The sequence below is a fragment of the Xyrauchen texanus genome, chromosome 31, assembly GCF_025860055.1.
Source record: "Xyrauchen texanus isolate HMW12.3.18 chromosome 31, RBS_HiC_50CHRs, whole genome shotgun sequence".
Classification (NCBI taxonomy): domain Eukaryota; kingdom Metazoa; phylum Chordata; class Actinopteri; order Cypriniformes; family Catostomidae; genus Xyrauchen; species Xyrauchen texanus.
Window position 1 is genome coordinate 4,501,883 of NC_068306.1, and position 14,857 is coordinate 4,516,739.

A 14,857-nucleotide genomic window follows, 5' to 3' on the forward strand; every position below is an offset into this window, starting at 1 on the left:
CAGCCAATTATGTTGCAATTATGTCAAAGCACGTTTAGTTTGCGATGAATGCAATATTTAACAATACAATTAGGCTACATTTAAACTACATCCTACAGGACCAAAACATTGTCCTAGTTTCAGGATTCTTTCTAACAAAATTAGGTTGAGTGAACTGACATGCCAGCAGGGTCACTGAGTTCTCTTTCTTTCAGAGCTCTGTGATGCGTCACGTGGCATGAGGGGGGCGCTAGACTCTTGTCATAACTCAAACTACTGAAGCTAGAATACCCTGGCTTAATGAATCCTTTACTTGTGTTTTCTCGGTCAGAGGGAAATATGGGGCATTAAGTTGTTGTTATTAAGAATTCCTAGATCATTTGTAATATTATTTATGGGTATTCTGCGGTCCCTGACTGTATATTGCTTTGGGCCATATCCTATTTAAAAATAAACATAGTTAAGAATCTGTTGTGTCTCGTGGGCCCCTAGAATCATTACCGACTTTCACCCCTCTAGCTACGGCCCTGTGTGATTTCACCGTTAGGGCGATCTGTGTCTCAAGTTGGACCCTGCTAACACTCTCTTAGCGCTTTTTTGTGCATGTTCCCCTGAAGTACAGGTGTTTATGTGTAACGGGAGTCAGCTGGTGCGTGATAGCTGTGCGGTATGTGTAAACCTCACTCCCCTGACCTCGAGAGCACACTAGCGACTGATGATAGAAGCTGTCGCCTTTAGCCTCCTCGTTAGCACGCCCGTCCCCAGGGCTGGACTGGGAAGAGAAATGGGGAGTAACACCGCCCCATCTGGAAAAACCATGACCTATTTTAGAGATTCAGTTGAGCCAAAAGTGGTTGGAGAGGGGTGCTTAGGTTCCCTGTCCTTATCATATCATATCTTACCATGTCGCGGCGCATTTTTGTGGTCCGTTCTGCATAATGCGGCGGCTCATTTCAGCTTATCACGGCACATTCGGCCCGTTTCAAGGCCGAACAACCGGCCAGCTCGGTTCTCCCGATGGCTAGTCCGTCCCCTGATGGGCCCCAAAGTGCATCGGCCCACCAGGAAAATGCCCAGTATGCCAGCTTACCAGTCCAGATCTGCCCGCCTCCCGTGGCGGATACCCCGGTTCGAATCTCGCTCAGAGCGATATATATGATCAAAAACTTAAGTGAACATAATTACACAAGTTTTGGGGACGACATTACAGTTGAGGGAATGAGTTTGCTCAATCACTGAAGTCAACTTATTAGTAGTGTGCACTATACAAAGTCAAACAGTTCAGTTGATGCCTTTAAGGGACTGACTTCCTCGGTTTAGTTTATTGTACTTGTTGCATGTACAGTCTTAGTGTCTGAAACAAAACCCAACACAATGTCAATAAATAAAGCTTTATTTGAAACATTCAACAGCCTCAGAATATCCACAAGGCATTTAACATCATTTCATTGCACAAGAACAGTTTTCAAAGGCAAATGGACAATAATATCGACACAACCTCACCAGAGGAAACATCAGAGGTGTAACTGCACATCCAAGTGTGCTACTGCAACTCAACTACGATGTTGAAGTCTGTAAATATTCTGCTTCAGGTTCCCAAGAACCAACCAGACATAAGTGGAATACAATCACTCTTTGAGTAAACTGAGCAATAGAAAATTACAATCAGTAATGTACAAATATATAGAGCTCTTCTCGTGTGGTTATAAAGTGATGTATCAAAATACCATTTCAAAGACGCAGATCACATGGTGCATGCCAGCGCGTGTACAACAAAACACGTTTACGTCATACTGACTGAGACATGCAAGATACAGAATGTCAAAACAACATCTGAGCTTCTGGTCTCGTGATCAAAGTATCTTTCTGTCAACATCTCTGTTAACTGTGGTGTTTAGCTGCTGCTGTTGTTGTTGTTGTTGTTGCACGTTTGACACATAAAGCGTTGAGGTAATGTCCAAGTGTTGCGCACAGTCTGGCTTTCCCAGGCAGTTCCTCTCATACAGTCAGAGTCTTGTCGCTTTCAATCGCATGCTGAACACTTCACAACACCAGTCGACCAGTTCAGTCCCATTCAACTCTCCCAGTGTCTCGAGCACTCACCTGCACGCGCACATCAACTGCGCTACGCTTGAGCCATAAACTTCCCAAAGCGGGACAAACGGGAACACGACCACTGTCCCTGGAGCTCACACAAGTCCTGGAAGAGAAAACGCGCATGCGGCCAGCAGTTCCGTCTTCTGCTGCATCCTCTCGCGCTGTTTGAGATGCACTCGCCCGTGCCGCTTCCTCTCGTCGCTGCGCGCGAATCGACGGCCGCACACGTCGCAGGAGAACGGCTTCTCTCCGGTGTGCGTGCGCATGTGCGTGGTGAGGTGGTCGCTGCGGCTGAAGCAGCGCAGGCAGACGCGGCACTGGAAGGGCTTGTGGCCGGTGTGGATGCGGACGTGACGGTTGAGCTCATCGGAACGGGAGAAGCTGCGGTCGCAGTTCTCCATCGGGCAGATGAAGGGCTTCTCGCGGGCCGCGCCCTTCCTGGATCGCGCTTTGCTCTTTACGACCAGAGAGTCGAACGCGCAGCCGAGTCCAAACGCGCTTGGCGTCGGAACGGGAATCTGAAAGCTAGTGAAGTTGGGTGAGTAGTTTAGCGGGAGCACCTGATCCAGTGGCTCTTGCTTGATCCACGTGTCCATAACGGAGTCCGTCTCGGGACCCAATGGAGAGAGCAAGTCAATGATGTCATCCAGGTCTGAGGGCTCGTGCGTGAGCGAACTATCTGGAGTACCGAACCCAGTGAATACATCGCAGCCATGGCAACTGCTGCCGAACTCGCCCTTAACGGTCACTGGGAAAGACTGTTGGACACTCGAACCGTCCATATATTCGTCCGACGAGTCGTTGCAGCACGGTTCCGGCGAACCCAACGAGCTCCCCGTGGATAGCAACGACTCCTGGCGTGACAACGCGTTGACGCGAGAGTTTCCGCAGAAGTTTTCGGCGCTCAGCTCGGAAATGGGTGCCGTGGAGATGCCGACGATTTCGGCGAGGATGCTGAGCAGGGCGTCCACGCTACAAGGGCCGGTCTCGGTGTAGAAACCGCCGGTGTATGTCGGTGGAGACGGCGGGTAGCCGTCACTGGAGCACTCGGAAAAGCCGGCATCCTGTGGCTCCACTTTGGGCTTCAACAGTCCGCGAGCTGCGAGAGGACGAGAAAGAGAAAGCTGACGTTACATAACTGCTGATGGGCTGTAACCATCTTAGACATTAGTCCACCCTAAAATTCAGATTAGTGCTGGATTTTCCAATCGTCATTACATTTGGACTCTCAATTGTGCATTGAGACTATTGATATGCATCAATGTAATCTTTTACAGGGACTAATATAGAAAATAGAATAAAGCACCAGCACTCACCAGCATCAGGTTGAATCTGAGGGCTAGATTGTGCCTCCAGACTCTGGGTTTGTGCGCAGAGGAAATCCAGCGCACTGAAGTCCACAGTGTTCAGCATGATGTGCAAAAAACAGGCCTATATATCAAAATCCACAAGGACTGTCCTTGGAAATATTTCCGAATGCTTTGGGATTCCCTTTTCTTGTTTCCCGGCAAGCAGAGCTCCTATAGCGTCCAGATTCTGGTGTCCGTCGATTCGTTTACTGGAATCCCTCACCCCCCTTTTATACTGTTCGGCTGGACCGGAGCTCCGCCCACCGCTCATCTACGTCGACAGGAGGATTCCCCGCCGTGTGCTAACGCTGGATGGCTCTTGCCCAAATATGGGCAGAGGATGTGACGGGGTTCCCCTCCGAAAATGGGCAGAGGGGCGTGACGCAGCGGCGACTTTCCTGAAGACCGTTGCGGAAAAACGAGGCGCGTTTGAGACACAGGCGGCCATTGTGCTCGCGGTGGAAACGCAAAACTAGAAGCGCCCTGGGTGACTAATGGCACATGATCTGATGTGTGTAAGCGTTTAGATGATCGATAAACAGCAACAGGAGGGTATAATAGCGCTAAACCCCCGTGCAAGCACATGCAATGCGGATAGAACGATGCAAACCTGTTTGCAATCAAACCATTAAACTTGTTTGCATCCACAATAGCAAGTTTGGCATGTGCAGTAATTGCCACTAATGATCTGCCTGAAGCTTTCCCGCTTCATAATGGCACGGGCTGGTGTTTTGGAGAGAGAGAGAGTGATTCTAGATCAGTTGTTTCCCATGTGTTCTGCAGTAATGACTGTTGATGCATCAGCCGCAGCGTTCAGCACCGCGGACAGCGACATCAGTGCCGCATTCACAGCCTGATGCCCGCATGATGCCCTCCTGATGCCCGCATAATGCCCGCATGATGCCCTCCTGATGCCATACATGCCCAAATGCACGATGTATCTAAATGTCATGTTAAAGGTAAAACTAGCTGGATGTTGCGTTTTAATGCAGGTGAATCAGGTCCCCTTGTGTTACGTAACCTGCTTTTATCCAATGCAGACGGTGTGCACGTGTTGCCGGTTATGTAACGGTTCATTTCTCCTGTGCGGTATTTATTACCATGTTTTCACATATGAGTCAAAGTTTCTTCTTCGCCCTTTTGAGAATAACATTTAACCCCTTTCTGCTTCCGCGCGCATCCACATCCCTTTGGGATCTCCTGGGAAACCTGTGGCGATCTTATTTGTTGTGCATCCTCTCTCCCTTTCTTAAACTCTGATCCTATTAGAAACTGCAGATCTTTCTGAAGCTTGAACCTGTTGATGTTAAACGTCATGGCAATGTTTATGCATCATCCTGAGATGCTTTTTAAACGTACTGAAGAGTTTCACATGTATGCTGGACACTTGATCACATGTTTCCTTCATATACTCTCATGTAAAAGTCTATCAAATGTAAGTTATGTAAAGAAATGGATGCTTCACCTCCTGAGACCCGAGCGTGACTGACGTGTGCATTTCTGTAAAGCTGCTTTGGAACAATGTGTAATGAGAAGAGCACCAATAAAAACCTTTTTACTGTATGTTAGAGTGTCAAAACAATCTCAATGTTCTCTCTCTGCACTGTCAAACAAAGAAGTGAGAGCCACTGCTGATGCATTTAACCAATCAGAAACGCTCATGATTAATTCAGATTAATAGCAATGAGCAGCATCATCCAATCACTGTCAATCATGTTCAAATAAAACATTATAAATATGAATCTATGAACTGATGATCATTGAGTGTCCAAACATCATCTGCAGCCTGAAACTGAACTTATGATCAGATTTTAGGAGTGAACGCACTTAACTGCATAGAGAGATATAGGATGCTCCCTTGCTCCCTATTTAGTGAATGCACTTAACTGCATAGAGAGCTATAGGATGCTCCCTTGCTTCCTATTTAGTGAATGCACTTAACTGCATAGAGAGCTATAGGATGCTTCTTTGCTCACTATTTAGTGAACACACTTAACTGCACAGAGAGATATAGGATGCTCCCTTGCTCCCTATTTAGTGAATGCACTTAACTGCATAGAGAGCTATAGGATGCTCCCTTGCTTCCTATTTAGTGAATGCACTTAACTGCATAGAGAGCTATAGGATGCTCCCTTGCTCCCTATTTAGTGAATGCACTTAACTGCATAGAGAGCTATAGGATGCTCCTTTGCTCACTATTTAGTGCATGACTTAACTGCATAGACAGCTATAGGATGCTCCCTTGCTCCCTATTTAGTGAATGCACTTAACTGCATAGAGAGCTATAGGATGCTCCCTTGCTCCCTATTTAGTGAATGCACTTAACTGCATAGAGAGCTATAGGATGCTCCCTTGCTTCCTATTTAGTGAATGCACTTAACTGCATAGAGAGCTATAGGATGCTCCCTTGCTCCCTATTTAGTGAATGCACTTAACTGCATAGAGAGCTATAGGATGCTCCCTTGCTTCCTATGTAGTGAATGCACTTAACTGCATAGAGAGCTATAGGATGCTCCCTTGCTCCCTATTTAGTGAATGCACTTAACTGCATAGAGAGCTATAGGATGCTCCCTTGCTCCCTATTTAGTGAATGCACTTAACTGCATAGAGAGCTATAGGATGCTCCTTTGCTCACTATTTAGTGCATGACTTAACTGCATAGAGAGCTATAGGATGCTCCCTTGCTCCCTATTTAGTGAACGCACTTAACTGCATAGAGAGATATAGGATGCTCCCTTGCTCCCTATTTAGTGAACGCACTTAACTGCATAGAGAGATATAGGATGCTCCCTTGCTCCCTATTTAGTGAACGCACTTAACTGCATAGAGAGCTATAGGATGCTCCCTTGCTCCCTATTTAGTGAACGCACTTAACTGCATAGAGAGATATAGGATGCTCCCTTGCTTCCTATTTAGTGAATGCACTTAACTGCATAGAGAGATATAGGATGCTCCCTTGCTCCCTATTTAGTGAATTACTTAACTGCATAAAGAGCTATAGGATGCTCCCTTGCTCCCTATTTAGTGAATTACTTAACTGCGTAGAGAGATATAGGATGCTCCCTTGCTCCCTATTTAGTGAACGCACTTAACTGCATAGAGAGATATAGGATGCTCCCTTGCTCCCTATTTAGTGAATGCACTTAACTGCATAGAGAGCTATAGGATGCTTCTTTGCTCACTATTTAGTGAACGCACTTAACTGCACAGAGACATATAGGATGCTCCCTTGCTCCCTATTTAGTGAATGCACTTAACTGCATAGAGAGCTATAGGATGCTCCCTTGCTTCCTATTTAGTGAATGCACTTAACTGCATAGAGAGCTATAGGATGCTCCCTTGCTCCCTATTTAGTGAATGCACTTAACTGCATAGAGAGCTATAGGATGCTCCTTTGCTCACTATTTAGTGCATGACTTAACTGCATAGACAGCTATAGGATGCTCCCTTGCTCCCATTTTAGTGAATGCGCTTAACTGCATAGAGAGCTATAGGATGCTCCCTTGCTCCCTATTTAGTGAATGCACTTAACTGCATAGAGAGCTATAGGATGCTCCCTTGCTCCCTATTTAGTGAATGCACTTAACTGCATAGAGAGCTATAGGATGCTCCCTTGCTTCCTATTTAGTGAATGCACTTAACTGCATAGAGAGCTATAGGATGCTCCCTTGCTCCCTATTTAGTGAATGCACTTAACTGCATAGAGAGCTATAGGATGCTCCCTTGCTCCCTATTTAGTGAATGCACTTAACTGCATAGAGAGCTATAGGATGCTCCCTTGCTTCCTATTTAGTGAATGCACTTAACTGCATAGAGAGCTATAGGATGCTCCCTTGCTCCCTATTTAGTGAATGCACTTAACTGCATAGAGAGCTATAGGATGCTCCCTTGCTCCCTATTTAGTGAATGCACTTAACTGCATAGAGAGCTATAGGATGCTCCTTTGCTCACTATTTAGTGCATGACTTAACTGCATAGAGAGCTATAGGATGCTCACTTGCTCCCTATTTAGTGAACGCACTTAACTGCATAGAGAGATATAGGATGCTCCCTTGCTCCCTATTTAGTGAACGCACTTAACTGCATAGAGAGATATAGGATGCTCCCTTGCTCCCTATTTAGTGAACGCACTTAACTGCTATAGGATGCTCCCTTGCTCCCTATTTAGTGAACGCACTTAACTGCATAGAGAGATATAGGATGCTCCCTTGCTCCCTATTTAGTGAATTACTTAACTGCATAGAGAGATATAGGATGCTCCCTTGCTCCCTATTTAGTGAATTACTTAACTGCATAGAGAGCTATAGGATGCTCCCTTGCTCCCTATTTAGTGAACGCACTTAACTGCATAGAGAGCTATAGGAAGCTCCCTTGCTCCCTATTTAGTGAACGCACTTAACTGCATAGAGAGCTATAGGAAGCTCCCTTGCTCCCTATTTAGTGAATGCACTTAACTGCATAGAGAGCTATAGGATGCTCCCTTGCTCCCTATTTAGTGAACGCACTTAACTGCATAGAGAGCTATAGGAAGCTCCCTTGCTCCCTATTTAGTGAACGCACTTAACTGCATAGAGAGCTATAGGAAGCTCCCTTGCTCCCTATTTAGTGAATGACTCACCTGCATAGAGAGCTATAGGATGCTCCCTATTTAGTGAATTACTTTACTGCATAGAGAGCTATAAGTGGAGTTCGGGGTCTCTTAGGGGGCCACAAGGGGGTGCTAGGGGGTCCGTGAAAATTTCAGAGAAGAAAAGGAAAGAAATTGAGCATTCTGGTTTCAAAAGACTGGTTGAAGAATGAAGATTAATCTTGAGTTCTGTTTCCGGAAATTAAGTCCAAAAATGGTTATTTATAAAGAGAACCGCGAGGCGTCCGTGACAGCTTGTTGCACGTGATTCATCTGGATTCAGGAGACATGTCTCTTGTTTCAGAGCGCTGAATCCTCTGGAGAGTGTGGGAGAGCTCCGGGGCAACCAGTTCCCGTTAACAGTATGCTGTCAAACACGAGGCTTTCCCCACGCCTCCAAAAATACACACACGCACCCACAGGGAGCTGCAGACATACCGGCTTGCAAGTTCTTCTGGAGGTGTCACACTTCACAGCTAAAGGAACGGGAAGACCTTATAAATGATGCATCTTGAGATAAGCATTTGTGTACTAACACATGAGAACATGCCCTGCATGATTTGGTCATTTCGGCATTTCAGAGGTATACTGATATATCGGTTTCACAGTTAATCATTGTTGATAGCTGCTTTTTTGGAACTATCGGTTATCAGCAACTTAAAACAAAGTTTATTCCTCATTAATACACTTAATCTGGTAATATATGTAAAAGGAGCAAACTGGTTCGTTAGCGTAGACCCCGGTTCAAATCCCACTTAGAGCGGGTGAGCGGGTGAGCCAGTTAAAGTGGTGCCATGACCCGGATGGGAGTGAGGTTTAAGGGAAAAAAATCTTAATTTGGTAAATACTTAAATGTAGAGCATTTTAATGGAGTCTTTGGTGTATTTCTGGCTAGTTCAAAGTCAAATGTCCCATGTTGTGCACCGTATCTTAATGTTTTGGTTATAATCGGGATACAGTAAACTGCTTTTGGGATTTGAGTCACTGAAGACACTTGTAGCCTTAATATCTGTGCCCGTCAGAGTACGGACTGCACATTTTTGTATCATTCTGTAAATAGATTTTGTTTTAAAACAATCTGCCTATTAATCGGTTATCAGCTTTTCCACCGCCTTTAATGCAAATAAAAGTAAATAAATGAACCTTTAATTGACTATTGACTGAATGAGTCTAATCCAACCAAGTATTCAAACTACATCAGGCTTAAATATCAAAGTCTTGCATTTATGTTCAATACATTCCTAACCTCCTTCAGAGACACTGTCCTCTTGCCAGGCCAATGAAAATGACTGATAATGAGCACAGCTGTGATTCAGCTGACCCTGGATCAGTGTGAGGTGTTTTTCTGGGTGTTGTGTAATAAGATGGAAACTGCTGCAGAGCTTCACCAGCTTCTCTCCACCCACACAGGACCGGCACAGCCTGACTAACACCCATACATTTACAGTGCAAACTTGTATTCTTTCAAATGTGTGTGTGTGTGTGAGTGTGTGTGTGTCCATGTGTGTGTGTGTGTGTGTGTGAGTGTGTGAGTGTGTGTGTGTGTGTCCATGTGTGTGTGTGTCCTTGACCGACTAAGTGAGATTGACAAGAATGCCTTGACAGCCATAATGATTTTATATCAAACTCTGCACTTCTGTGACACTGCTGAGAGAACGACTTCATTTCCGTTAGCAGAAACTCTAATCAACACATTTAATATGACTGGAACAGAATGACAGAAAAACAAAAGACAATCCGAATGTACACCTGCTTGTTGTGGGTGGTTGCCAGGGTGTTCTAAGTGGTTGCTATGGTGTTCATGGTAGTTGCTATGCAGTTGTTTTGGTGTTCTGAATAGTTGATATTCAGTTGCTGTGGTGTTCTGAGTAGTTGCTATGTGGTTGCTAGGGTGTTCTGAGTAGTTGATATTCAGTTGCTATAGTGATCATGGTAGTTCTATACTGTTGCTAGGGTGTTTTGAGTAGTTGCTATGTGATTGCTAGGGTGTACTGAGTAATTGCTATGTGGTTGATAGAGTGTTCTGAGTAGTTGTTATGTGATTGCTAGGGTATTCAGGGTAGTTGCTATGCAATTGCTGGGGTCTTCAGGGTAAATACTATGTGGTTGCTAGGGGGTTCAATGTAGTTGCAATATGGTTGCTGTGTATGTTCTATATAGTTACTGTGTTTGCTAATGTGTTATGAGAAGTAGCTATGTGGTTTCTAGAGTGCTCTAAATAGTTGCTATGTGGTTGCTAGGTTGTTCAGGGTAGTTGCCATGCAGTTGCTAGGGTGTTCAGGGTTGATGTTATGTTTTTGCTATGGTGTTCTGTGTATTTCCTATGTGGTTGCTAGGGTGTTCAGGGTAGTTGCTATGCAATTGCTATGGTGTTCTGAATAGTTGCTGTGTGGTTTCTAGAGTGTTCAGTATAGTTGTTATGTGGTTGCTAGGGTGTTCAGGGTAGTTGCTATTCAGTTGCTGGGGTGTTCAGGGTAGTTGCCATGCAGTTGCTAGGGTGTTCAGGGTTGATGTTATGTTTTTGTTATGGTGTTCTGTGTAGTTGCTATGTGGTTGCTAGGGTGTTCAGGGTAGTTGCTATTCAGTTGCTGGGGTGTTCAGGGTAGATGCCATGCAGTTGCTAGGGTGTTCAGGGTTGATGTTATGTTTTTGTTATGGTGTTCTGTGTAGTTGCTATGTGGTTGCTAGGGTGTTCAGGGTTGTTTCTATTCAGTTGCTGGGGTGTTCAGGGTAGTTGCCATGCAGTTGCTAGGGTGTTCAGGGTTGATGTTATGTTTTGTTATGGTGTTCTGTGTAGTTGCTATGTGGTTGCTAGGGTGTTCAGGGTAGTTGCTATTCAGTTGCTGGGGTGTTCAGGGTAGATGCCATGCAGTTGCTAGGGTGTTCAGGGTTGATGTTATGTTTTTGTTATGGTGTTCTGTGTAGTTGCTATGTGGTTGCTAGAGTGTTGTGAGTAGCTGCTATTCAGTTGCTGTGGATTTTCTGAGTAGTTGCTATCTGGTTGCTAGGGTAGTTGCTAGGGGATTACTTACTGGTTCAAGTCAAAGCAGTGTTGGTATGAGCAATGAGTTCAGCCTGTTATGTGGATGATTGTAGAATGATGACAGCTGCAGTGATGGGTTTATTCATCAGTGAAGGTTATTTTTACAGTGTAATGATTTTAATAAATGTGATATTAAAATGAGTCAGTACATCTGCTCAGTTAAATACAGTCTTGATCCTAAAACACTTACAGAAGTGATTCTGACATATAGGACACACACATTCTTTAATAAGGCTATGGCTCTGTTTAATACCCAGAAATGTATGTGAGTGTGTATGTGATGACACATTACATTGAATGACGATGTATTTTTCATCACGGTCCTTTCACACATTCATGGTCAAGCGGTTCAGTAAACATTGTGCTGTTTGTACTGATGCCAAACCTTGGAGCGCTCAAGGCCAGCCGAGAGTTTCATACTTTAACCAGACAGAGGCCGATGCTTCACATATCATACGTTAGAAATCAATCCATAAAAGTGAGCATGAGCTCTCAGGAGCAAACCTACCAAAAGCATTTCTGTTGTTTTGAAGTTGATGTTTCACATCTGCTCTGTCATTGATCAAACAACCTCAGGGTTTCTGTGACCTCCAACCCCAAACCAAGGTTCCCCAACCGGCCCTCCCACAGAAAAGCCCCCCCGACCAGAGCATTTAAATGAGTGCTGCTTCTCACATGAACTGTATATTTCTTGCTTCCATCATGTGCAGCATCTCTTCAGTCTTCACTCTGTTCTTCTGTGTCTGTGCTGCTGTGCTGGTGTTGGTGAAATGCATGCTGGGAAGGCGCTGGTCTTTCAGAGGTGGCATGTTGTTGCCGTGTCTGCCGAGAGTGCCCGTACTGGGGAGTCTGCTGCACCTGCGCTCTGCTCTGCCGCCTCACCTGCTGTTCACTCACCTGGCGAGCAGGTACGGCTCTCTGTTCGGCCTGTATATGGGTCCACACTTCACGCTGGTGGTGAGTGAAGTGAGTCTGGTGAGAGAGGTGCTGCTGCAGCGTGGAAGAGAGTTTGCTGGACGGCCCAAGATGGTGAGTTTGAGCCTCCAGAGGTCCCGACTCAACACTTTGTGTTGGATATCTTTTCTTAATGGTTAAGAAATGCGTAAATGATTATGAAAGGTAAAACTTTGGTTGATTTGGCATGGAATAACTCTTGGATAGTTTTGTTGCATTGGGACATTATTTTCATGACAATAAAAAAAAATCCCCCCAAATTTGTGTCATGATTCTCGTTAAATTCTCATTAATGAAATGCAGTAATTACTGTATTACAATAGAAATACTCTAGTTCTATTTATTTAAATAATTATTCATTAAATGTAGTAAAAAAAATGCTAATATGATGTATAAATGCTTGACTGTCAATCATGAAAAAATTATTGAATTAATTACATGATATGCTGGTTCAAATCAATAACATATAACGATTAATTAATCACAATTAATTGCATTAATACAATTATTATTTATTTAATCAAAATAAATGAAATATAGTGCAACAAATGCTTATATGATGTGTAAATTCTAGACTTTCAATTGATAAAAAGTATAACCGAATTAATTACATGATATGCCGATTAATCACAAATAATCACAATTAATCACAATTAATCACAATTAATTTCTTTTTTTAATTAAATCACTATAAATGAAATGTAGTAAAACAAATGCTTATATGATGTATAATGCTAGGCTGTTTATTGATATAAAAATATATCGAATTAATTACATGTTATGCCGATTAATCAAATTAATCGCGATTAATCGCATCAATACAATAATTTTTTAAAGTCAGCATAAATTTAATGTAGTAAAAAAATGCTAATATAATGTATAAATGCTTGGCTGCCAATCAATAAAGTACTTTAATCGAATTAATTACATGTTATGCAGATTAATTAATCAAATTAATCACAATTAATTGCATTAATAAAATTATTTTTCTAAAGTCAGCATAAATTAAATGTGATACAACAAATATGACTAATATGACTAATCGTTTAAATTTCATCAAATTAAACTCAATTATTCACATATCAATATTAGCTGAAAAAGGCCCCAAATAAAGTATATAATTAATGCAACTCTTAAATATAACTCGTCACTAATATAATAATTGCAATAAGATCATTCAATGGCAGATGAGCGTTGATTAGACCATATGAAAGTGGATTTTCTCCACATTTGTTCTTGACAGGTTTCATGGCAGATCTACGATCATTTATAGCAACTCTGGATTTCTCCAGTTGTGAAGCGCTCTTCCTCTCTCTGACCAGGTAACGACGGATCTGTTGACTCAGGGCGGGAAGGATATTGCGTTTGCCGACTACAGTCCTCTGTGGAAGAACCATCGCAGGCTGGTGCACTCCTCGTTTACACTGTTCGGCGAGGGATCCAGTAAACTCCAGACCATCGGTAAGCACACATGCAGTGCAGTTCGGCCGTCTGACCATTTATTACGATGTGATCCTTGATGATGATGATGATGAAGTGTCACTCGCTCTGTGTGTTCAGTTCTGGAGGCGGCCGACAGTCTGTGTGAGGAGCTCCGGGTCTGTGGGGGGCAGAGTTTAGATCTCAGTCCTGTTCTCATGCGGGCCGTCACGAATGTCGTGTGTCGACTCGTGTTCAGTTCCTCGTACCAGCCCAATGACCCTGAGCTCCTAAAGGTCATGGATTACAACGACGGCATTGTGCAGACCATCGCCAGAGGAGGACTAGTCGACATCTTTCCCTGGCTGAGAGTGTGTGAACAATGTGAACACTTTTATACAACTGTCCAAGTTTCCATAATGACAACATGAAAGAAGGTTGATTGAAATCTTTGCAAATTTATTACGAAATCACATGTGCATAAGTATTCACACCCTTTGCTCAAAACTTTGTTGAAGCACCTTTGGCACCAATTACAGCCTCAAGTCTTTTTGTGTATGATTCTACAATGGCACATCTATTTTTGGGCAGTTTCTCCCATTCTTCTTTGCAGGACCTCTCAAGCTCCATCAGGTTGGATGGGGAGCGTCGGTGCACAGCCATTTTCAGATCTCTCCAGAGATGTTCAATCAGGTTCAAGTCTGGGCTCTGGCTGGGCCACTCAAGGACATTCACAGAGTTGTCCCGTAGCCACTCCTTTGATATCTTGGCTGTGTGCTTAGGGTCATTGTCCTGTTGGAAGATGAAACTTCACCCCAGTCTGAGGTCCAGAGGATTCTGGATCAGGTTTTCATCAAGGATGTCTCTGTATATTGCTGCATTCATCTTTCCCTCGATCCTGACTAGTCTCTCAGTTCCTGCTGCTGAAAAACATCCCCACAGCATGATGCTGCCACCACCATCACCATGCTTCACTGTAGGGATGGGATTGGCCAGGTGATGAGCGGTGCCTGTTTCCTCCAGACATGATGCTTGCCATTCACAGGCCAAAGAGTTCTTTTATTCCTCATGGTCAGAGTCCTTCAGGTGCCTTTTGGCAAACTCCAGGTGGGCTGTCATGTGCCTTTTACTGAGGAGTGGCTTCAGTCTGGCCACTCTACCATACAGGCCTGATTGTTGGAGTGCTGCAGAGATGGTTCTTCTTCTGGAAGTTTCTCTTCTCTCCACAGAGAAACACTGGAGCTCTGTCAGAGTGACCATCGGGTTCTTGGTCACCTCCCTGACTAAGGCCCTTCTCCCCCGATCGCTCAGTTTGGTCACTCTAGGAAGAGTCCTGGTGGTTCCAAACTTCTTCCATTTACAGATGATGGAGGCCACTGTGCTCACTGG

At 44.1% G+C, this 14,857-nt stretch overlaps 2 protein-coding genes across 2 annotated transcripts in view; one reads left to right on the forward strand and one right to left on the reverse strand.

Annotated features, from left to right (window-relative positions):
• Positions 1-1,568: 1,568 nt before the first annotated feature.
• On the reverse strand, positions 1,569-3,603 carry LOC127625103 (early growth response protein 1-B-like). The gene is made up of 2 exons (XM_052100184.1): positions 3,393-3,603; positions 1,569-3,175 (listed from the first exon to the last, which is right to left on the reverse strand). The coding sequence occupies exons 1-2, from the start codon at positions 3,487-3,489 to the stop codon at positions 2,169-2,171; spliced, it is 1,104 nt and encodes a 367-aa protein (XP_051956144.1). The 5' UTR covers positions 3,490-3,603; the 3' UTR covers positions 1,569-2,168.
• An 8,194-nt stretch (positions 3,604-11,797) lies between these two features.
• LOC127625531 (steroid 17-alpha-hydroxylase/17,20 lyase) overlaps positions 11,798-14,857 on the forward strand; it is an 8,316-nt gene continuing 5,256 nt past the window's right edge. The window contains exons 1-3 of the mRNA XM_052100847.1: positions 11,798-12,124; positions 13,372-13,510; positions 13,610-13,839. Of these exons, the coding sequence (XP_051956807.1) occupies positions 11,798-12,124; positions 13,372-13,510; positions 13,610-13,839 (696 nt within the window). The remainder of the gene's footprint in view (positions 12,125-13,371; positions 13,511-13,609; positions 13,840-14,857) is intronic.